This window comes from Periplaneta americana, chromosome 5 (genome assembly GCF_040183065.1).
Source record: "Periplaneta americana isolate PAMFEO1 chromosome 5, P.americana_PAMFEO1_priV1, whole genome shotgun sequence".
Taxonomy (NCBI): domain Eukaryota; kingdom Metazoa; phylum Arthropoda; class Insecta; order Blattodea; family Blattidae; genus Periplaneta; species Periplaneta americana.
This window is the reverse complement of record NC_091121.1, coordinates 43,207,779-43,231,898: the sequence shown is the minus strand read 5'-3', so window position 1 is coordinate 43,231,898 and position 24,120 is coordinate 43,207,779. Positions and strand designations below refer to the sequence as shown.

The 24,120-nt window shown below is 34.5% G+C and overlaps 1 protein-coding gene across 9 annotated transcripts in view; it reads right to left on the bottom strand.

Annotated features, from left to right (window-relative positions):
* The window catches only part of Dscam4 (Down syndrome cell adhesion molecule 4), an 888,085-nt gene that overhangs the window by 73,087 nt on the left and 790,878 nt on the right, over positions 1-24,120 (bottom strand). For all 9 annotated transcript variants that reach the window (XR_011332025.1, XM_069825522.1, XM_069825527.1 and 6 more), the window contains exons 4-6: positions 19,796-19,957; positions 5,495-5,644; positions 500-620 (exon numbers count right to left, since the gene is read on the bottom strand). Coding sequence is in view for 8 of the 9 variants with exons in the window: in XM_069825522.1 (XP_069681623.1) it covers positions 500-620; positions 5,495-5,644; positions 19,796-19,957 (433 nt within the window). In the remaining variant the exon portion in view is untranslated. The remainder of the gene's footprint in view (positions 1-499; positions 621-5,494; positions 5,645-19,795; positions 19,958-24,120) is intronic.

The window sequence follows — 24,120 nt, the reverse complement described above, 5'->3', positions numbered from 1 at the left end:
TATACTCTCGAAGGCAAAAAATGTAAAATTATGGAATATATTTAGTGGTGTATTAGAGCTGGAACACAATGTTAAGTTCAGGTACACCATTATACACCACTAACCACTTTGTTTCTAAGTGAAGGTAGTGAAGATCAGTTGAATAATGTATTTGAAGATATGGTTTTCTCGCTGGGAGGGGGGTTACAAGCTACTTATCCTATCCAGAAAATATTTGTTTTGAAAAATTGAAGTACCTAGCCTACCGGCACATCAAATTATTTTATAATTTACCTTACTAATGTATTTTATTAATACTTCATGCGTAGCCCTATGGGTTAGTTCTTCGCCGATTCCTTTGCAAAAGCAATCCTGTAGATGACGATGATGAGAGAATAGGCCTACTTATCCTTAAAGAAAGTCGTAATAGCCTATACGGTACTAGAAACCAAGCAAGAAAATTTGCTGTAAGCAAAAAGGCGGAACACGACACAACACTTAAAAAATGTATATAATTCACCTGTACGTGGGGACAGGGAAGCCTTGTGCAACGCAAGGCAGTGTAATATCATCTCCAACTTTCACTTGTCTTGTAACATGTTTCTCCACTGTTATTCTTGGTTGTACACTGCCCTTCGGTTCTGAAAAAAAAAAAAGATAATGTTTGGTTAGAATTTATATTCATATTTTTCATTATGTGAAACGTTTAGTTGGTTTCTTCTCATAGTCCGAGTTCTGGATTGTTGTTAAAGAAAATCATTCCAACCTATAGTCTTCTTTAAAGTGCATTAGTTCTTGAACTACAGACTCAGTTCCGTTAATTTACTGGCTTGTATTTTTTGTTTACAGAATTATTTCTCATCTAAGACGTTATCAATAAATATATGGCTATAGAATTCCAAATTGTTTACCGGTACAGTAATTTTAGGGAAATTTGATCGACGGTGGGAAATTTTGATATATTTAACAGTTTAGTAACAATTATCAATAATATTTAATAACGCACAATAATTCTTTTCGGGAAGTGTCATTGTTGAAGAGAAATGTTGACGCAATTCGTTTCAATTTCAATTGTTAGTGGCAGTAGTAGATCATTTCTCCTGCATTTAATTTTTTTTAAAGTTAGGCAACAGTCGTTTTTTTTTTTTTGCCGGGAAAGCGCAGAATACATATGGATGGTATTCGAGCCGTCAGTGTGTTTTTTTTTAAATAGAATATTGTGTTTTGACATGTCCATAATTAATAATTCAATAAGCAACATTTTATTCTGGTAAGTTTAATATGTATGAATATAATTTCTTTTATTATTATTTGTAATAATATTATCTTCACGAACTTTTGATATGTACGGTACTGGTACGGTACCCTAAGTGGTAGGCCTAGTAAGTTTTATTGCTAATATAGCTGTAGTCGTCCCAAATGCAGGGCTAGACAGTATTTGAAATACCCACATTAATTTCTTTCATTCTAGAAATCTACTCCATCTCTTCCAAGTTACTCTATCCCTACTAATTTCACTGTCATCGAGATTTAAGGCAAAGCACTGCTGAATTTTTTTTATTTTCTACAGTTTTCATCATATCTTCTTGAAAATTGTAGGACGTAGTTAGATAGATATTAGTAAAATACATGTGCACGATTTTTCTCAGATTTTTATGTTGAAAACTATATCCGGAAAAAATATTTAAAAATAACTTATATTTTTAGTAAACATTTATCTGTGCTTCACATAAAGATAATACATTTTCTAAAAGTTTAGAATGAAACTAAGATCCCTATAATGAAATGGTCCATTGGTTTTTCCTGATCAATATACTTCATTAGTAAATAAAAATTACTTTGAACATTTGAGTTCTTTTGGCTCTTCAACTTCATTGCTCGACATAAAAAATCATAGCTTTCTTAATAATCATATGTATAAATGAATGCAGCATTTCATGCACAGACCTATTGTGAATACTTGTGCAAAGTTGCATTACTCTATATTTAGCCATTCAGGGAACATCTTAATCTCTAGAATTTAAAATGTAAAAACTGTGATTTTCGGTAAAATCACTTTAAAGTTTATAATATGCATTCTGAATATATTAACCACTTTTATGGGACAAACTGAATTTCTAACTCAGAATGTATCGCGATGAAATCTTCATTATAGTCTTACTCAAGAAACCGTAGATTTTTTGGCATCATATTTAAAAAATGCAGAAAATCACTAAAATTGACATAAATCAGTAGCACTTCCCTTTAAAGCAATGTTTTATCTGATAACAGAAGCAAATGAAGCTATTTTGGTAGCTTGCTTCCACCCATCATTTGAGATGAGATGACTACCTGATACTGTCAGTATTTAGCCTAACCTTGCCAGATGCTATTTGTGCATGAAGAAGTGTTGACGTCATATTATCGCTTGCCTTTCTATTCGCTGTCAGTTTTGCTGTCACTTTCCACATTATGTGTTTAACAAACGTAAGCCTAAAAACTGTGAAATGAACTCGTATAATAATAGCATTCACTGAACTTTTCTTTTTCTTTCTTCTTTCTCACCCTTTTGCAAAATATATTTTTAAAATATTACATTATTTGTGTAACAATGCTATTTCTTTGAAATTTTTTTTCTCTCTCTCTCTCTTTTGAAAAAATATTTTTTGGATTTTCACCCAAATTCCAAATATTCTAACTATGTACTGGTATGTCTAGTATTCCACGTCTCATAGCCAACCTCTGTTTAGGAGAAGATTATAAAATATAAATAAAAATATAATTCATATCCAGCTGCAGGTGAAATTTCTAGGGATCATTCTGGACTTTAAATTAATGGGAAATGCCACTCCAACTATATAGCCTACTGCAAAAAATACAATCTAGAGCATTAATTTTTAAATATAGCAGTAACATCATGGAAAAACCACCCAAAAATCTTATTCATCTTGCATAATGTGATTCAAGCAGTAATAGAATATGGAATTAGCGAGTGACTCTGTCGGTACCACTAAATAGCTTCCAAAAAGTTACCATCACAAATTTACAATTAGTAAGAAAATACTAGAAGTTAGTACCGCTCTAAAAACTATGAGAGTTTTCCAGGAGATGGAATTTTTAAAATTTGAAACAAGACTAAAGTTAGCATATCTCAAAATGGGCCTACATGAGAAACATTTTTCTATACACTAATATTATATTTGTTTCCTACATTAAAATAGTGAAAAGTAAACCATCTAATATTAATTTTTCAATTCCATTATTCGTCACGATTTTTCCACAACATCTGCAACAATTTTTCCCTTGAAATTATTCATCTTCAAGATTCTTCAGGACTGAGGTTCCCTTTATATCCAGTTTATTGTATTGATTAAAAGACTCTGATTAACCCTATTCACACTGATAGTATTTCCTCTGCACCATAAATCAAGTCTGAATTATTCTAGCAAGAATTCATACATGCAGTTCAGTATGAACACAGTTTGATTATCATCTTTACAGATGGTTCCAAAACATTGAATGGTATGGGAGTACCATATAAAAATGTCACTAACTACTAACCGAAGTAATAACAGTACTGCAGACATTGAGATCGTTATTTTTGACTTTGGAATTGAATATCTTATACTCCCTCTGTTCCAAAATAAGGCATAGTAACAAACAAAATAAGTTTGATTATTGCGCATGCGCGCTCGAAATGTTTCAAGGTGTGGTATTCTGTTCAGTAGTGAAGGGAATATCAGACAGTGCAGTTGTGAATGTTTCTAATCTTCTGTAATGCATCAAACTATAATATTTAAATAGTTCATTATGGACAGAAATCAAATGGGCACCTGCTGTGGTGTTCCCATTGCGGAAAATGTAACACCAACCCAGTCAATTTTGAATAGAACATCAAAGACTCAACAGCCGTACAAAAATGGGTTATAATTTATTGCAGTTTTTATGTTAATTTGCCTCTCTCAAAACAATGTTTGTTTTTTCCCTTGTATTCGAACCAAAGACGTTGTAGTTATATATCGATTCGAACAGATGCATTATAGGGGCTAATCTCCTTATTGGTTGAATGGTATGAATGTTACTATCGATGTGTATTGTTGTTAACAAGACATATGCATTGTTACAGAATGAAGGAAGTCTGGCAACATTCGTTGGTGATACCTATTTTATATTTTGTCATCATATAAATTGTTATAATAAAATTAACATTATTCTTGGTTGAATCATACTTATTTTCCGAGGTTACATCAGAGTAGGTTTAGTTGTCTTAGATTAGACATTAGAGCTTTGTAATCGGTAACTTTTATACAGGATGTCCCTCAGTGGGATGTCCATAACTTACCTACGTGTTCCTCAGATTAGTTTGAGTGAAAAAGTTCTAATCAACATGGGTCCGAATTGCAACGGTATCTACAGAAAAAAAACAATTCTAAATTAATAGTTTTACTTGTGATTATGAAGCAAATTTCAACAGAGTTGGCATAACAAAAACAAGAAACGCACGTGTGTTGGTTGACCGATTTGAGAATCCATATGCATACGAGGAAACACATTTCCAAATCCGGTTCTCGGTAAACATTTGGTGTGGTATGATTGAAAACGAATTTGTCGGACCTGTTGAGTTTCCAACAACATGACAGCTCAAAAGTATCTGAATTTTCTGCAGACAGAGTTATCATTGCTGTTGAAGGACGTTCATATTCTCATCAGACAAGGCATGTGGCTGCAGCAAGATGGTGCACCTCTGCACTTTGAGAGATGTGTGACTGCATTTTAAATCAACAGTATCCACATCGTTGGATTGGTCGAGGAGGTCCAGTGCCTTGGCCACCAAGATCACCAGATCTGTGTCCATTAGATTACTTCCTTTGTGGGGAACATGATACCAGTTGTATATGCTGCTCTGTCGAACACAAGGGTCAAACTTCTCAGGAAAATAATGGAGTGCGGTGAAATCTTGAGAATTGATGGCGGTGTTGTAATGAGAACTCTCTTACAGATAGAGCTCAAAGATGCCTCGACTACCATGGTGGTCATTTCGAACCTCAAATGTAACAATTCAGAATGTGTATTACTCAAAACAAAATTGTAAATCAATCACAAGAGCATTAAAATTATTAATTTAGAATTGTGTTTTCTGTAGATAACGTAGCAATTCGGGCCCATGTTGATTAGCGTTTTTTCACTCTAAATAATTCCAGGAACACATAGGTAAGCTGTGGACATTCTGCTGCGAGACATCCTGTATAACATGTTTGTAGCTATATTGCATATGAACGTGAACATTCTCATAGTTATGTTTCAGCTTTTCACGTTTCTCATTCTACTCATCTTAAGTACACTTGAATGGTTCCTCGCAAGACTGAAAGCGAGATGAAAATATATTCCATTATTATTATTATTTTTTAATTTACTCCACATTTTACATAGTGGCATCACTTAAATGACGTCACGAGCTCCATAAAGGCAGCCTGGCATTAAGTGAAGTAAAAACTTTTTATGGGAAATGTCTGCACTGAAATTGATATTACAGTACCTGTAATGATGATGCGTCCTGGATACGTGCTGGCGTGCACCTCTCCCGTGAGACGGTGTACTGTTCTGCAGGCGTAGCTCTTGTAACCGTCACTCGGTCCCGCGTTGTATATGTAGAGGTCACCACTTGTGAGAACTGCGTACTTCCCTCCTGAAACACGGTAATTATGGTTCAGCAAGATTGAGAAATATACAGGGTGATTCAGACCACCCGTAACAGTAATTTATTTCGGAAACTAATGCATTAAAATTTTCGAGAAAAAAAATATTTATTACTAAACCACATGATTGTGAACTTTCACTTGAGCTTAATTTCATCAAACAGCTCTAACAGAAAGTAGGGTCAGTGGCGTATCACTTTAAAATTTCAAATGGGAGTCCGGGTCAAATAAGGTACGATACCATTTGATAAAGCTCTTCAAAACAAACAACTTTCATTGGAAACGGTTTTACCAATTTCTACTCTTTCAATGAGAAAACGTACAAAAAGATAATGCCATCAATATTGAGAAATATTAAAAGACGAAAATGTAAACAAGACAGTTAATGTTGACATTTTACTGAAAGACTGGACAATTCCATTAATTTTTATAAATGTTCAAACTGTCTGCCGTTCTGAGCAGCACACACCCGTACTCTTCTTCTAACACTGTCAGTGACTCGCAACACTTCAGCGTGGTCAAGTGACTGGCAGGTCTCCCAAATTCGCTGTTTTATGTCTTCTCTTATTGTGAGGCAATCTTGATAGACGATGCAAATCAAGATTTCAGGTATAACTCCCTGTAAAGTTGATTTGAATAATTTCGAGGGAAAAATTGTTCCGGAGCCGGGTATCGAACCCGGGACCTTTGGTTCGTTAACAGAAAACCACAATTTAAGTCACACGGAGTTAGTGTGCACTCGAAGTTGGTTGCTTGACGGTTGTCAGCCCACTTTGAGGTCTGTGGATATAGAGGGAAAAATTGGATCGCTGTCGGTTAGAGTTCCCGGGTAGCTCAGTGGTAGAGCGTTGGTACGTTAAACCAAAGGTCCCGGGTTCGATACCCGGCTCCGGAACAATTTTTCCCTCGAAATTATTGATAGACGATGTTTTTTAACTGTCCCCAAGAATAGAAATCCACAGGATTCAAGTCAGGAGATAGTGCTGGCCATGCCACAGAACCTCATCTCCCAATTCATCGCCCAGCTGATTGGCTGTATCACGTGCCACCAAAGAGAAATGAGTTGGGCAACCATCCTGCTGAAGCCATATTACTACTCGTTTTGCCAGTGGTACGTCCTCCAAAAGTTGGTTGAGGATTGTCTTCAGGAAGTCAGCATACATGACACTATTCAGGTTATCAAATGGTACCGTATTTGACCTGGACTCCCATTTGAAATTTTAAAGTGATACGCCACTGACCCTACTTCCTCTTAGAGCTGATTGATGAAATTAAGCTCAATTGAAAGTTCACATGTGGTTTAGTAATAAATATTTTTTTCTCGAAAATTTTAATGCATTAGTTTCCGAAATAAATGACTGTTACGGGTGGTCTGAATCACCCTGTATATATTTTTTATCTCTGATTGAGGTTCTGACTAACATGTACATCTAGTATCAGGCAGTGCATTTCACTTGACGATATGTCAGAGGAAGAATAATTATTGTATACACCTGAAGTCTGACCAGCGTAATATGTAACTAGTCAGCGATGTATGCAAGGAGGGGGAAAGGAACTGGCCACCCTACCCCACTATCTCCTGGCTTAGTTGTCTCGTGAGTGGTGTCTTGTTGGTGTCACTTGTGAGGTTCAGTCTTATCTTTGGACAGTTCACTAAACAGCAAACATTTTTTTTAGAACCTGGACTACTAGGCCTATGTTTAGGCAAGGAGTTACCAAAATACTGTTGAGTTTTAAAATAGTGTCTACATCAGCATATTTAATTAGGACGGGTGCATTCGGGTGGATTTAATTAAATAATAAGACTATATTTTTGTAACATCTCAATGGGTTTTATATGTTTCTCGTTTTCGTGAATGCTAGTTACAGGGTAATGTCATTCTATTTAGGTCAGTACGAACATTGCATGTAATATACACATTGTACATACATGATTATCCTTACTGCAATACCAGATGGCCCGGGCTCGATTCCCGGTCGGGGCGAGTTACATGGTTGAGGCTTTTTCCTGAGTTTTCCCTCAACCCAATATGAACAAATGCTGGGTAACTATCGGTGCTGGACCTCGCACTCATTTCACCGGCATTATCACTTTCATCTCATTCAGACGCTAAATAATCTAAGATGTTGATAAAGCGTCGTAAAATAATCTACTAAAATAAAAAAGAAATTACTGCAATATACTGTAATTTTTGAACAAATATTGGCGATAAATAATTTTAAACAAAATAATGCTACTGTAGAGCTTCTAGAAGTAATACAGGTATTCTGAACAGGACCGCCCATAGGGGGTGGGAACAGACACCACTCGAGTGGGAGGAGGGTGGCCAGTTCCTTTCCCCCTCCATTGCATACATCGCTGACTAGTAACATATTACGCAGAGAGGCCCGGTCCAGTTTTTAGATATTTTTTTTAGGGAGAGGAAGACACAAAATATTCAGAAAACTTTCTTTTTATAAGAAAGAAGAATTCTGTTAACTCACATATTATTGTAATAATAATTATGTTTCCAATAAGCCTAAGTTTCCATAAGTAGACGATGAAAGAGTAATGGAACGGAGAAAAATTCTCTCCGGCGCCGGGATTTGAACCCGGGTTTTCAGCTCTACGTGCTGATGCTTTATCCACTAAGCCACACCGGATACCCACCCCGGCGTCGGACAGAATCGTCTCAGATTAAGTTCCAACTCTTGGGTTCCCTCTAGTGGCCGCCCTCTGCACTACGTCATAGATGTCTATGAACGTAGGACTGAAGTCCACACATGTGCTGAAGTGCACTCGTTATGAGTGACTGCATGGAAATATCATATGTACTTCGGTACATTAAAATAACATATATTCCATAAGTAGGCTACTATTGAAAGGTTATTTATTTCCTTTCTTGTTTGTTCACTGTCATAAAGTTTCGTTAGCTTGTTATCTTAATAATGTATTTATCTTATAGAATTTTCATTCATTAAAATATTCATGAGGAAGGGGAGGGTCCTGACAATTGTTTGTGGGGGAGAGGCCACAATTCCTATGTGCGGCCCTGCTCTGAATATAAAATTATTTTCGAAAAATCATTTATAAACGCTCTAAGTGCGTTGATATAAACCCAATGTTACCGCGTTTTATGCAACACAACGAAACAGGGAACTATCTTCTTCTTTCCATAGGGATTAGATATGTCGTCGAGTTGTGTTGTAATGTAAGAAGTAGGCTTGAGTCGTGACAAAAAGCTTGTCTGTTGCACAGAACGCGAATGGTGGAAACCATGAGAGCAGCCGAAGTTTTTATACTGCAGCTTCGTATCAAAGTTGCAATTTAAAGACAAAAAACTATGAACATAGGAAGGAACTAGGTGATGTCGTCCTACACTGTATGACCTACAGCGACTAGCCACGAGGATTAATACGATTGTTTAGTCAAGGTAAATAAATGAGATAGTTCACTGTGACATTACTTGTCTCTTATTTCAGAACACGCGCAAAAGAAGTTATAGGACTATTATTATTATTATTATTATTATTATTATTATTATTATTATTATTATTACCGTTTTGATGTTCTCATAAAATAGAGCTCCTTGTATAGGCATCATATAGTCATAGTCTGGTATATACAGTCACGAAGGTTAATACTTACTAAATATGCAAACATAGACAGTTGAAATATGCATCCATAGATAGTTGCTCACCACCAGGATCGCTACTATCGCCTCATCACAGACTCTTTCCCTAGCAGACCATAAAATGTTTTGTACTTTCGATATCGTGTTGTTTTGAAAAAAATAACACCTTCCTTCTACTATTGAAATATGAAATACATAAGGTTTATATATTATTTTCATAAAATATACATTACATTCTATAAACTCACCTTCCTGGATCTTTCGGAAGAAGGATAACTCTAACCTATTTTTCTTACAATTTATAGTACTACAAACGTCTTCTTGTCCCATGTTATTATTCACATTATTGTATTTTAGTCATTCACATTTATTACAACCGATAACGAACATTTCACAGTTTACATAGCTTTTCACAAAAATGCGAAATACGGCCTGTATTAGATCACGATGGCTGTGGCACAGTCTATTGTTCCTAGTACTCACAGCGCTCCAAGCGGCTAGCAACTATCGCGAGATTTGCAAAAAATCATCCCAAGCTTCGTGACTGTTTATAGTAGACTGTGATATAGTCCTGTTTATGATGAGGTTCGCCAAAGGTGGTGTGGTAGTTACCGATGTCAAGCTAACCTTTGGGTCCGAGTTTCGTTATGGGCGATGGAATAGATTTTAAGAAGCGATGACATTATTAGCAACGAAAGGGAAGTAAAGCTGTGGGTTACGTGTCGTTGTTAGCTCCTCGTTCTAACATAACTCTCAAAAACAAAAATTCCAATACCTATCCAAACAAAAAAGTTATAATAGGTGCACAAGATAAATGGGACATTCTGTATATATGTATATGAGTATATACTTATCGTAACTTCATATTACAATACTCGACTGGTTATCGGCCTCGTTTGACAACTTTCCAAACTCGTATTGTAATATGAAACGTTACGATACTCATATCGTAAATAACTATTACAGTATCACAATATTTCCTTTTGTAAGTACTTTATGTAATGAGAAAGTAAAAAGAGCTGATAATTACATTCTGTTCGTCGAATATTTCGCAAAAGCAAGTTCAATAGTGCAGTATAGAACAGAAACGGAAAATGTTCGTCTTCCCTCTCTTTCGCCCCTCTGCCGTTATCGATAACAAGCTTAGTAGTGAAACGTTTATTGGACAAACGCTTGTTCATAGTTGTTTTGTGTCTGGAACAATACTTTTTTTCTTAACGGGCTTGTAGTGGATGAAAGTGGAAGTGCAATCACTGTGCTTGTGCATGTGGTTGGCCGTAGAGCGACACTCTTCCACATGATTCTTGTAGTGGACAACGTTATGCTATGTAATACACGACTCATAGTTGTATTTTGAATTATGTTCTTGCATGATTTATTATTTGCTCCACGTTTATGTTTGGTTATTTATTTTAAAGACTATAGGAAACTTGGACTCTCACTTTGAGAGAGGAACAGAGATTGAGGGTGTTTGAGAATAAGGTGCTTAGGAAAATATTTGGGGCTAAAAGGGATGAAGTTACAGGAGAAAGTTACACAACGCAGAACTGCACGTATTGTATTCTTCACTTGACATAATTAGGAACATTAAATCCAGACGTTTGTGATGGGCAGGGCATATAGCACTTATGGGCGAATCCAGAAATGCATATAGAGTGTTAGATGGGAAGCCGGAGGGAAAAATACCTTTGGGGAGACCGAAACGTAGATGGGAGGATAATATTAAAATGGATTTGAGGGAGGTGGGATATGATGATAGAGACTGGATGAATCTTGCTTAGGATAGGGGCCGATGGCGGGCTTATGTGAGGGCGGCAATGAACCTCCGGGTTCCTTAAAAGCCATAAGTAAGTAAGCAAGTAAGTAAGTAAGTAAGTAAGTAATAGGTGTGCGTAACATGCACACTCATAATTATTAACTTAAAGTAAGTCCCCTTCTTTCAAGATATTTTAGAATTGGTGCTTTGATCAGATGGCTTAAATTTTTATACAGCAAATTTAATAATTTCGTTATTCAGACCATTTCATTACTGAGTAGCAAGGATTAGCGAAAATGATAAAAAAGATGAATTCTTTCTAATAGTTTGTTATTAAGCCATATATTACTAGATCCCATTATATGAAAGTATTTTTTTTCCAACTGAAATTTACTTGTTATAATTTTCTACTGTTTTATTAAGATTGCGTAGAGACAGTTTCAAATCATCTTCTGAATCTTTTAATAAACCTAATCGTAAGCATACGAAACTGTATTTGTCAGTGGCGAAGCTCTTAAGAGATTTTTGAGGCTTAACCTATCCAAAAATTTGAGTTATACCTAATAACAGCAGTCCTATAAGTTCGTAATAACGATGTATCGCAACACTTGGTTTGACTTCGATCCTTCTATACATTAACTTCACTGTTGGAAGTCATTCCAGTATGTAGAGTTCAGTGCGAAGCTTGTGGCAGAAAGCCTCTAAGTCTAAAGGCATGGCTACGACCTTGACTATCAAGCTTGAGGTTGTACTGATGAGGGGGTATCAATTCGTCACATCTCCGTACGAACCGAGGCTAGCCTTCCGTCACAATAATACGTCGAGTTATGTGTATTGGTGTGTTGTTAAAAGTTTAATCAAAATCACATGCGTGTGTGTGTTATATTAATTTTGTGCAAAATGACATACTGAGAGAACTTTAATAGAATTAAAAAAATACATTTTGAAGATAAACGTATGAAACATAATGTGCTTACAAAGATAGGAGATCAACCCACATTTGCGTATTTAAATAGCGAATGAAAGAAGACAAGATACAAATTTTTAATTTTCATAGTATAAGAAATATCTTTGGCTAACAGGGTGCTCTGAGAGAAATAAGTTATTTTTATGCCTGTATTCTGTTTGGGGATGAAAATGAATGGTCATAATCATCTTGTGGAGTCTGTATAAAAAAATAGAAAAGCCGAGAAAATCTGCTGTATAAAAAGATATAAAATAAGCAGAGTTCGCGATATGACCAAAGATGTTAAAACGAGTATAAATAACAGCGAGGGGAAGAAAAAAAAAGATAGGCAGATTTTTTCAGTCTACCCAGTATTTACTGTACATCTTAACTTTACCACTGGTATTTATCATGAAATTAGGATACTGTCATGAGGTAATAATCTCCAGTTTTTAAGGAGAGAATTAATATGTGTATATTACAAAGATTAGATGAGAGAGACCACAACCCTGTCGAAGTCCGCAATTAATTTCCATTCTGATAACTGATTGTTGACGTTCACTGAAATTAAATTATTTTTATATACGGGACATTCCATATGAAATCGGACAGCAAAAAACCTTACAACTGTGTAATTCCTGAAAAAAATATATGTATAGAGGGGAGGAGATAATTCACTGTGTGAAGTCTGTTCTCGTCCATTAGTTTTCTTGTTTCAATGCATTAAACTTATCATAATCCTGTAACTTTATTTTTTAAATAATACTCTATTTTAAGATTACATATTCCGAATATCCATTAAATTTTACGTATGAATGCGTAGAAGTTTTATCCATTCATCCATTTCATGTCTTTTAGCTATTTAGTAAACTTATTTCATGGACTTCAAACCTGATACGAATAAGCAGACCATAAGACTAAACGACCACCCGTGGTGTAGGGGTCAGCATGCTGGTCTCTTACACAGAGGCCCCGGTTCGATCCCCGGTCGGGTTGAGTTTCCTGGTTGAGGTTTTTCAGGGTTTTCCCTCAACCGTAAAGCAAATGCCAGGAAATTTGGGCCACAACATCCCTGAATATCACCGGCTTCATTCATCACCGAAATCATATTCATAACAAATCAGTAATACATATACAGTCGCCATCTAGTTCACAATAGAACCAGTCTCAACAATAGTACACAGGCCTTCGGATTTCACTCAAAAGATTAACTCGCGATATGATCAAAGATGTTAAAGCGAGTATAAATAACAGCGAGAGAGAGAGAAAAAACTAAACAAAACACTATCACTAGCCAAATTTTATAACAGATGCTAAAAATGAGAACCATTCACAGCCAAACAATGTCCCAATCTATCACGAAAACATTCCACTGTCTTTCTCACAGTTAGTGATAGTGTTTAGTTTAGTTCTTTGGCCTACTCAACATGATTTTACATACTTATTTGTCTCAAGTTTGAAGTCCATGAAACAAATTTAATAAATAGTTAAAAGACACGAAACGGGTAAATGGGTAACATTTCTACACATACATACGTAAAATTTAATGGAGATTGTGAACATGCAAATCTTAAAATAGGATACCATTAAAAATAAATTTATTGTCACAATCTGTATACCTGAATATTATAATTTTATTTTAGTAGGTAATTTTACGACGCTTTATAAACATCTTAGGTTATTTAGCGTCTGAATGAGATGAAGGTGATAATGCCGGTGAAATGAGTCCGGGGTCCAGCACCGAAAGTTACCCAGCATTTGCTCATATTGGGTTGAGGGAAAACCCGGAAAAACCTCAACCAGGTAACTTGTCCCGACCGGGAATCGAATCCGGGCCACCTGGTTTCGCGGCCATATATACCTGAATAAGTATAACTTGTTCCGAATACTGGTATCATATTGTATGGTTTATCTCCAACAGCTTTTGTATACAGGGTGATTCAGACCACCCGTAACAGTAATTTATTTCGGAAACTAGTGCATGAAAATTTTCGAGAGAAAAATATTTATAACTAAACCACATGTGAACTTTCACTTGAGCTTGATTTAATCAATCAGCCTTAACAGGAAGTAGGGTCAGTGTCGTATCACTTTAAAATTTCAAATGGAAGTCGAGGTCAAATAAGGTACCATTTGATAGAGCTCTTCAAAACAAACAACTTTCATAGAAAACATTTTTATCAATTCCTACTCTTTCAATGAGAAAACGTACAAAAAACAATGTCATCAATATTGAGAAATGTTACAAGACGAAAATGTAAAGAAGACAATTAATGTTGACATGGTACTGAAAGGCTGGACAATTCCATTAATTTTTTATACTTTTTCAAAATATCTGCGTTTCTGAGCAGCACATACCTGTACTCTTCTTCTAACACTGTCAGTGACTCCTAATACTTCGGCGCGGTCAAGTGACTGGCAGAGTAGGAATTAATAAAAACGTTTGTTTTGAAAAGCTCTGTCAAATGGTATCCTATTTGACTCGAATATCATTTGAAATTTTAAAGTGATACGCTACTGACCCTACTTCCTGTTAGAGCTGATTGATGAAATCAAGTTCTAGTGAAAGTTCACATGTGGTTCAGTTATAAATATTTTTGTCTCGAAAATTTTCATACACTAGTTCCCGAAATAAATGACTTACGGGTGGTCCGAATCACCCATTGCCTTTTCGTACGTTTTCTCATTGAAAGAGTTGGAATTATTAAAAACGTTTCCTGTGAAAGTTGTTTGTTTTGAAGAGCTCTATCAAATAGTACCCTATTTGATCCCGACTCCCACTTGAAATTTTAAAGTAATACGCCACTGACCCTACTTCCTGTTAGAGCTGATTGATGAAATCGAGCTCAAGTGAAAGTTCACATGTAGTTTATTATAAATATTTTTGTCTCGAAAATTTTCTTGCTCTAGTTTCCGAAATAAATGACTGTTACGGGTGGTCTGAATCACTCTGTATATATATATTTTTTTTGTAAAATTAACATTTAAGACGTTGTGAGTAATATTCCATACTTAATTAACACTCTCTAAAACCCATTTTTCCTAAACTAAACTGCTGTATGTTCTACCTTTCATTACAAGCTGACATCGCATGTTGATTATAGTTTTGTCAGCTCAAGGTTTTATCTTGGAGCGTTAAGGTACTGATTAGTTTGTAAAGTGCAGTGTTTTTGTATCTTAAATTTGTCTGCTGGATTTTATGTGTCACTGTATGTGCCGCTATTTACTGCAGTGATGTCACCAGAAAGCAAAATAACCGTGAAAAGTCGCGATGTTTCTTTTCGTGCAGCATCATTCCCCTTAGAAGTTTCATAATTCATAATCTCTGCAGTTGTGTAGAGATGTAATAACTGAAGAAACAAACATCCTTTGAGAAGTGGAATGAACACAAAGTGACAAACTGACGTAGAAATTTGTGGGCGGTCTTCTTTACATTATGAACTGCACTTGTACTTTAATTCTGTGTAGAACAACGGTATGAAATTTCCAGTTTTAAATGTCCTGTGATGTACTAGTACCGAATTCATCATCCGAGTTGCCTTTGACTTCTGCAACCCAAATAACACAGTAGTTTAATGTAGTTGCCTGCAGCAAGTGGTTGTACTGAGCTTCTCCATCTATGAAACTGTGGTCCAAAAACAAAGGAATACCTAACGCAATAATGATGGCGAAGTTTCAGATGAAATGAAAGTTATTTGTAGAGCTAATAGTACTTAACAATGGGAGCTAATATGGAATTATCTAAGCACACACGTTGAACGTAGGAACTGGGTCAATAGTGAGGCTGGCTGTGTCAATTTTTATTATATTACTGTGAACAAAGTTTTGAGATAAAAGCTCCTTCTATTTCGGGACTCGAATTTAAGCTGAGGTTTGTTCTGCAGTGACTGAAATAGAGTCATTATAAATGGAAGGGCCGATGAAAAATTAATAAGCAGCTTTTAAATACGCTATTGTGGGATTTACGTAAAAGATGGAGAGATCACATGATTTGAGGCACCATGGTAACCGTTGGATGCAAGATCTTCTGGACATCCATACCTAAGCAATGGATAAAATTCTTAGCAGGCTTCTCCGAGAAGTCCTATCTCAATGGGGAGAACTAAAAGACAAAATATGTCGGCCATTTCTCGTCCAGGTTGAAAATCGAATCTGAATAATATCTGCAGTTGAAAGTGTCTTAGAATAAAATGTTATTAACACTAGAACTACTATTACTATAACTACTATTACTTAGAGTAGAACTCCAATTATCCGGAATAATAGGGGGTAATATGATCCGGATATGCAGGAATCCGGATAATTGGGTCGAAAATGAAAAGAATCTAGAAACAACAGTAGTAAGCTATTGCATATATTGAAAGTCCAAAATGGCTGTTGGTCTACAGTTTATAATGAACAAAGTTACGCATATTCAAACAAAATATAATTTTAAATAGATTAAAATAAAATGTAAAACTCTCCATATTCCATATAGTATTTGTATTTCTGGAGGCGTGGAAGAGAAGGCCTGATGGCATTAACTACACCAGAATAAATAAATAAATAAATAAATAAATAAATAAATAAATAAATGAATAAATAAATAAATGAATGAATGAATGAATGAATGAATGAATAAATAAATAAATAAGTAAATAAATAAACAAATAAATAAATAAATAGGTCTAAATAAATAAATAAGTAAATAAATAAATAAGTAAATGAATAACTAAATACATGAATAAATAAATAAATGAATAAATACGTAAACAAATAAATAAATAAACAAATACATAAATAAATAAACAAATAAATAAATAAACAAATGAATGAATGAATAAATAAGTGAATAAATGAATAAATAAATAAATAAATAAATAAATAAATAAATAAATAAATAAATATAGAATAGAATTTCACTTATGTATGGTAGTACAGTACACGAAATAAAAAAGCTAAACATAGGCAACTTTCTTTGAATAAACAATTTCAAACTGTCCTGAAACGTGATCCGGAAAATTGGCGATCCGGATATTTGAAGTTCAGATAATTGAAATTCTACTGTACTTATAAATTATTTTTGTGGGAAACCGGAGGTTCATTGCCGCCCTCACATAATTCCGCCATTGATCCCTATTCTGAGCAAGATTAATTCAGTTCTTAGCATCATATTCCACCTCCCTCAAATCCATTTTAATATTATCCTCCCATTTACGTCTCCGCTCTCCAAAGATCTTTCTTCCTCAGGTATTCCAACTAACACTCTATTTTCATTCCTGGATTCACCAATACGTGCTACATGTCCTGCTCATCTCAAACGTCTAGATTTAATGTTCCTATTTATGTTAGATGAAGAATACAATGCGTACAGTTCTGCGTTGTGTAACTTTCTCTATTCTCTTATAACTTCTCACTCATCTCACACCTCCATTGGCCAAACCAAAAAAATTTGTATCAAGAATCTTTTACTTAACCTTTAAATTCGCAAAGTATCCTATAGGTTACAACAGGTTAATAGGCTATATGCTATAATTTTAATAGAACAATAGAAAAAAATTGGTAGGAAAATTAAAATTTCACAATACTATAATACTGTATTGTACAACATATAAAATATGGATATGTTTTCTTTACAGTCCGACACGGTTTAATAAATTAGTGTGAGAAATGAAGTTTTGCCAATTTAAGGGTTAAAATTTGAAAAAAAGCTGTCCTAAATATGGGTTCCCTAGATCGGCCTACTAATCAATTCACAATGAACAATGATTAAAAACAATTATTATTTTATCTCACTCAGCATGGAAAGTCCGTAATTTTGTGAATTATTTTCACGGCTACAAAATGAGAAACAAAGTGAGAAAATAATGGATTTTAAAAATTCTGATGAAGTCGGGAACTATGTATATAGAGGGCATTCATGAGAAAATACAAATGTATCTAGAATAAATATAAGAAATAATGAATGTCCGTTTACTGTATTTACCAACTTTGAGTTAAAAATTATTCATGTTTACGAAATAGTGCGTGAAAAACGTTATTATAATGCCTCTAGTAATGTCAGCAGACATGGAAATGCGTAATAAGCCTAACCATGGGCTATCAGTTTCTCTATGTATTTAGTTACTGACAGCATTGAGATTTTATGCAATCAAATTAATACAATGTAATAGATTTAAATGTATACAATATAATTCGATGTATGTTCAGCACTAAAGTTAAATCTTTCAGATATTTCTTGACATTTTCTCTTTTTTGCTGTTCTAGATATAACGTCTGTCTTTTAGTCTCTGTAATATCTTTGTATTTTGAAACCATAATTTTTATATATGTTTTCTCTTACAGCGAAGAATTTCTTTTTATTTTCTTCCATAATAACGCTAAATTACTTAGGATGTTACAGTATATTAATTAGTTTTATCTGTGAATGCGAATTCAGAATTTAGTTGATATACTATACTTCATTCTCACTTAATAGTTATTTATGCATTTACATAGTTTTTTACTGGTCAAGTACGAGTTTGCATCCGAACGAAAGCGAGGACTTCAATTATGTAGTCCGAGACTAGCAAATTGTACTTAACTCACGAATGGCATATAATGTCTTTTCTACTCCCCCATTTTACATAATAAAATATATTTATTCATTTTACATTATTTAATACCAGAACTGTTGGGAGGATCGTTGACTTTTGAGTATTATTTCGTTTGTTGCTATGCGACTGTTCAACGAAACATATTTTCACTTACTTTCCTTGGGAAGTAATGAGACTTACGTCCCGTCGTCAATAGCAACCAACATTATCACGGTAAAGTCCATTTACTTCCCTAAAACAAGCTAATAACTGCATAGTTACAGCAGTGGAAGTGGAAAAAAATAGTAATATGTGTTACAAGAGCGGTATGTTGAAGTTTTCATGTTCGAGGAAAAGTTAGAAAAAGGCGAAACGTAGTTGAGCTTTTTTTAATTTCCGAGAATTGAAAGAAAACATACCGCTCGTGTATCGTACATTATTTTGTGCGAGTTCGTGCGTATTTGCTTGTTTTCCGCACAGAACCAATATGCGGTAAGTGTGAAATACCACATTCAGTATTCCCAACGCAACACACATAACAATTTCCCTCTTCTTACCGCTTAAGCGCGACATTCATTTTACTGCTTTAGGCTTTTATTACATACCTGAAAGAGCAATTTCTAATTAGTTGCAATGAAATCTCCATCTTGGTTTCTGTTCAATGACGGAAAATTTGCAAAACAAAAATATATATCTTCAACATTGTTGCTTTAAAGTGTTTTCTGTGTTTACTATACTCCAGCAGGCCGTGATATACGCCTGTCTTTTTTTTCCCCCAGTCTATGGAATCTTGTTGATTTTTTCACGGATTCCTTAATGTTACTTGCATCACGAATGCAGTAACTTTAGTGTAGTTATAGAGTTTACTTAATTTTTGCAAATATTTAAAAACAATAATTAACAGTGCAATTTAGGTGAAATTGCAGTGGTAAGTTTCCAATTTATAATTATTACTATATTGAACGTCTCTAAAAATGATATGTTAAAAGCCTAAAGCAGTAAAATCAATATGTCACTTAAGCGGTAAGAAGAGGGAAATTGTTATGTGTGTTAGGTTGGGAATACTGAATGTGGAATTTTAGACTTTCCGCGGATGGTTTTGTGCGGAAACCAAGCAAATACGCACGATCTCGCACAAAAATTATTTAAGCTAAGTTTGAGTGACGACTCTGAATATGACCCTAAATTGTGTTACTATGAGAATGAAAGTGAATTTGTACACGTTTGTAATGGTTTTATTCAATTTTTTATATTACAGTTTCGTAACCAACCTGTGTCCGTGTTAGGGTAGATGTTAACGGAGCCATCCTGTATCCAAGACGTGACCATCACGTACTCCGCCACGTAGCTGGGCACCTGACACCGCAGCACAGCTGTGTTCCCGCTGATGACGTATTCGTCGTAGACCTGCACTTCGTACTTCTGCTTCACCACTGCAACAAGGTAGAGCGACAGTTCATTGCCATGTTAGTTACAGCAGTGTCTTTTATGTTTTTGTGCTCCTGTTTCTTGCGCCACTCCCACTGTCAAGTAAAGACACTTTAGGAAGAACATTTCAGTGGTTTCACCGCTCGAAAAGGATGTTGTACCCTCATCTGAACAACTTGCGTGTTCTGTCAGGGAACGATAATTCAAATACTGCAAACTTAGTTATAGGGAATAGCTCAGCATAAAGTTTCTCGGTTCAAGAGGCCGTTATAAATGCTTGAGCTGCAGAAAAAGTCAGCAAAAATAAAACGGATGAATCATACTTGTTTCACATAGTGTGATCATTAGAGATCGGCACAATATGGAGCAAATTTTTGCCTAAGTATGAAACAAACAGTAACAAATATAAATGATACTCGGGAGGAAATTAAACACACAATAAATATGGGAAATGCCTGTTATTCGGTTGAGAAGCTTTTGTCATCCAGTCTGTTGTCAAAAAATGTGAAAGTTAGAATTTATAAAACAGTTATATTACCGGTTGTTCTGTATGGCTGTGAAACTTGGACTCTCACTTTGAGAGAGAAACATAGGTTAAGGGTGTTTGAGAATAAGGTGCTTAGGAAAATATTTGGGGCTAAGAGGGATGAAGTTACAGGAGAATGGAGAAAGTTACACAACACAGAACTGCACGCATTGTATTCATTACCTGACATAATTAGGAACATTAAATCCAGACGTTTGAGATGGGCAGGGCATGTAGCACGTATGGGCGAATCCAGAAATGCATATAGAGTGTTAATTGGGAGGCCGGAGGGAAAAAGACCTTTAGGGAGGCCGAGATGTAGATGGGAAGATAATATTAAAATGGATTTGAGGGAGGTGGGTTATGATGATAGAGAATGAATTAATCTTGCTCAGGATAGGGACCAATGGCGGGCTTATGTGAGGGCGGCAATGAACCTCCGGGTTCCTTAAAAGCCAGTAAGTAAGTAAGTAAGTAAGTAAGTAAGTAAGTAAGTAAGTAAGTAAGTAAGTAAGTAAGTAAGTAAGTAAGTAAGTAAGTAAGTAAATAAGTAAGTATGAAATTCATTTTGGCAGAATATGAAAATATGAAATAAGCATTTAATGCTAAAACATCTCCGTTCCTAAACTATTTAGAGCAGGTTTACATCATTAAAAAGAAAATAAGCCCTTAGAGATTATTAGTATTTTTCTGTATTTAGTATGTTACCAATATAATAATAAGTAATATGCATAATTATACCTTTTTTCAGCATCTAAATTCCTTACTTGAATGCAAGAAGTAGGTAACTCAAATTTTTTTACACTGAAGCGAACAAAAAAAGTTCTTACATTGATTGAACTCAACACTGTTTACAATACAACACAAGTAACTTTTCTGTATTTTCTGGCGAAAATTTACATTTTCTACCTACCATTTAATATTGTTTTATATGAAGAAAAACTCTTGAAGTTGCAAAATGAGGACCAGTTGAGTAGACAGCGAAATTTATCTTTGACACTTTCACTGGATTCGAAAAAATGAGCAAGGTGATATAATAACCGTTTATTTCGTTTTGGCTTCTCAAATTCATTAATGTTACGAGTTCAATGATCTTAAACAGGGATTTGGAGATTTCTCTTGCCCTCGGAATGTTGATGGACTAGGTGGCTTCGGTTTTTCCAAGTGTTTCCTGTACAACATATCGTCGTTGTTCCTGCAGTAACTCCTATGTGACATATTTATCGATTTTCAGATTTTTGCTCTATTAAATAACTTAAATAGTGATACGGCAAATAATAAAGTCTCCTATATGTAATTATATTTCTTTGTTTCGAAAATGTAAGAATTTACAGTCTCCTATGTTATGTACGGCTGCCATAGGATGAATGGATGTGTTTTTTCTTCCTACGGAAAACTTTTATATCTTGCACATAGGAATTACTGCAGGAACAACGACGATATTTACTGTCTCCTTATAATGTGTGAAAGTCCGGTTCGCTGGTAGGTATAGAAATATTAACGGAGGAAAAAATCATGCAAAATATCGTGAAAAAATATTAATATTTTCATGAAATATAACAATTTTACCAAAGCATTATGAAGTAAATAATTCTTTGGCGTTGATTGCACTCTACATAAGTTATCGTGAATCGTTGAAGTCCTAGTTCCCATACCGCTAGGAGGAATGGTTTAGAATATGAAATTTCATAATTTGCCTGTCATTAGTTAGGCTTGTGGTTATCATTCACGAATGCTTGAAGTCAAGCACTACAAAATTCACTGCTTGCTCGTTTCATTCAAATGAAACTTTGGATTTGTTCCGTTATTTTATTGCTTGTTTTGTTTATAGATTTGCGAGAATGGAAATGATTAATGATTCTTAATAAACTCTAGGGCCTACTCTATTTTGTTGCTTGTTTTGTTTTTAGATTTGCAAGAATTGAAATACTTAATGATTCTTAATAAACTCTACTCTATTTTGTTGCTTGTTTTGTTTTTAGATTTGCAAGAATTGAAATGATTAATGATTCTTAATAAACTCTACTCTATTTTGTTGCTTGTTTTGTTTTTAGATTTGCGAGAATGGAAATGATTAATGATTCTTAATAAACTCTAGGGCCTACTCTATTTTGTTGCTTGTTTTGTTTTTAGATTTGCAAGAATTGAAATACTTAATGATTCTTAATAAACTCTAGGGCCTACTCTATTTTGTTGCTTGTTTTGTTTTTAGATTTGCAAGAATTGAAATGATTAATGATTCTTAATAAACTCTACTCTATTTTGTTGCTTGTTTTGTTTTTAGATTTGCGAGAATGGAAATGATTAATGATTCTTAATAAACTCTAGGGCCTACTCTATTTTGTTGCTTGTTTTGTTTTTAGATTTGCGAGAATTGAAATGATTAATGATTCTTAATAAACTCTACTCTATTTTGTTGCTTGTTTTGTTTTTAGATTTGCAAGAATTGAAATGATTAATGATTCTTAATAAACTCTACTCTATTTTGTTGCTTGTTTTGTTTTTAGATTTGCAAGAATTGAAATGATTAATGATTCTTAATAAACTCTACTCTATTTTGTTGCTTGTTTTTTTTTTAGATTTGCGAGAATGGAAATGATTACTGATTCTTAATAAACTCTAGGGCCTACTCTATTTTGTTGCTTGTTTTGTTTTTAGATTCGCGAGAATTGAAATGATTAATGATTCTTAATAAACTCTACTCTATTTTGTTGCTTGTTTTGTTTTTAGATTTGCAAGAATTGAAATGATTCTTAATAAACTCTACGTGAAGCACGAAACTTAGTAAATATACAGGGCGAAGGAAAATTGATGGACACGTACTCTATCATACGATTCTCTGACAGATATCAAGACTCGCAAGTACGCGTGTATTGTTATTTCACATTATCATCATTAAACCATGAGAAATATAATGAATTCTGAGATAAATATGTTATTTAATTTTATGAAATGCGCAAGTCATTAACTTAGAACTTAAAAGAAATATAAAAACAAATGAAAAAAATAATTTAGTGTGAAACGTTTTTCTGCGCACCAGTTAAAATCTATACAATTACAATATTGCTCCATGTGGGGGTTACGTCGATGCATTCGTTTGTTAAAGAGCATCATTTGTTCATTCATGACTAAAGTTATGCTTATACCACAACATAGATCAAATGGAATGGGAAAGCTATACTTATTACGTTTCATATTGTATAACGGGTATGTGCCTTGCAGCATTTCCTGAAAGAAACTATCCAACCATCCCGGATATCATATATATATAGGCAATTTCAACAATAACGATGAAGTATTATAATTAAAGATAAATTAATAAATAAATGAATAATGTATTTTAATGCTTCTTCAATTCAGTAGTTTATATCTTTATACAAGACATGTGCCGTCTTAAAACAGTTGTAGATTTATGATTTCGGTATCATGTAGACTGAAAAAGATTCACGTCAAACGATTTCTAATACGTAAAATCTTAACGAAAAATTGACCTTAATTTTTTTTGGTAGGTTATTTTACGACGTTTATCAACATCTTAGGTTATTTAGCGTCTGAATGAGATGAAGGTGATAATGTCTGTGAAATGAGTCCGGGGTCCAGCACCGATAGCTGCCTAGCATTTGCTCATATTGGGTTGAAGGA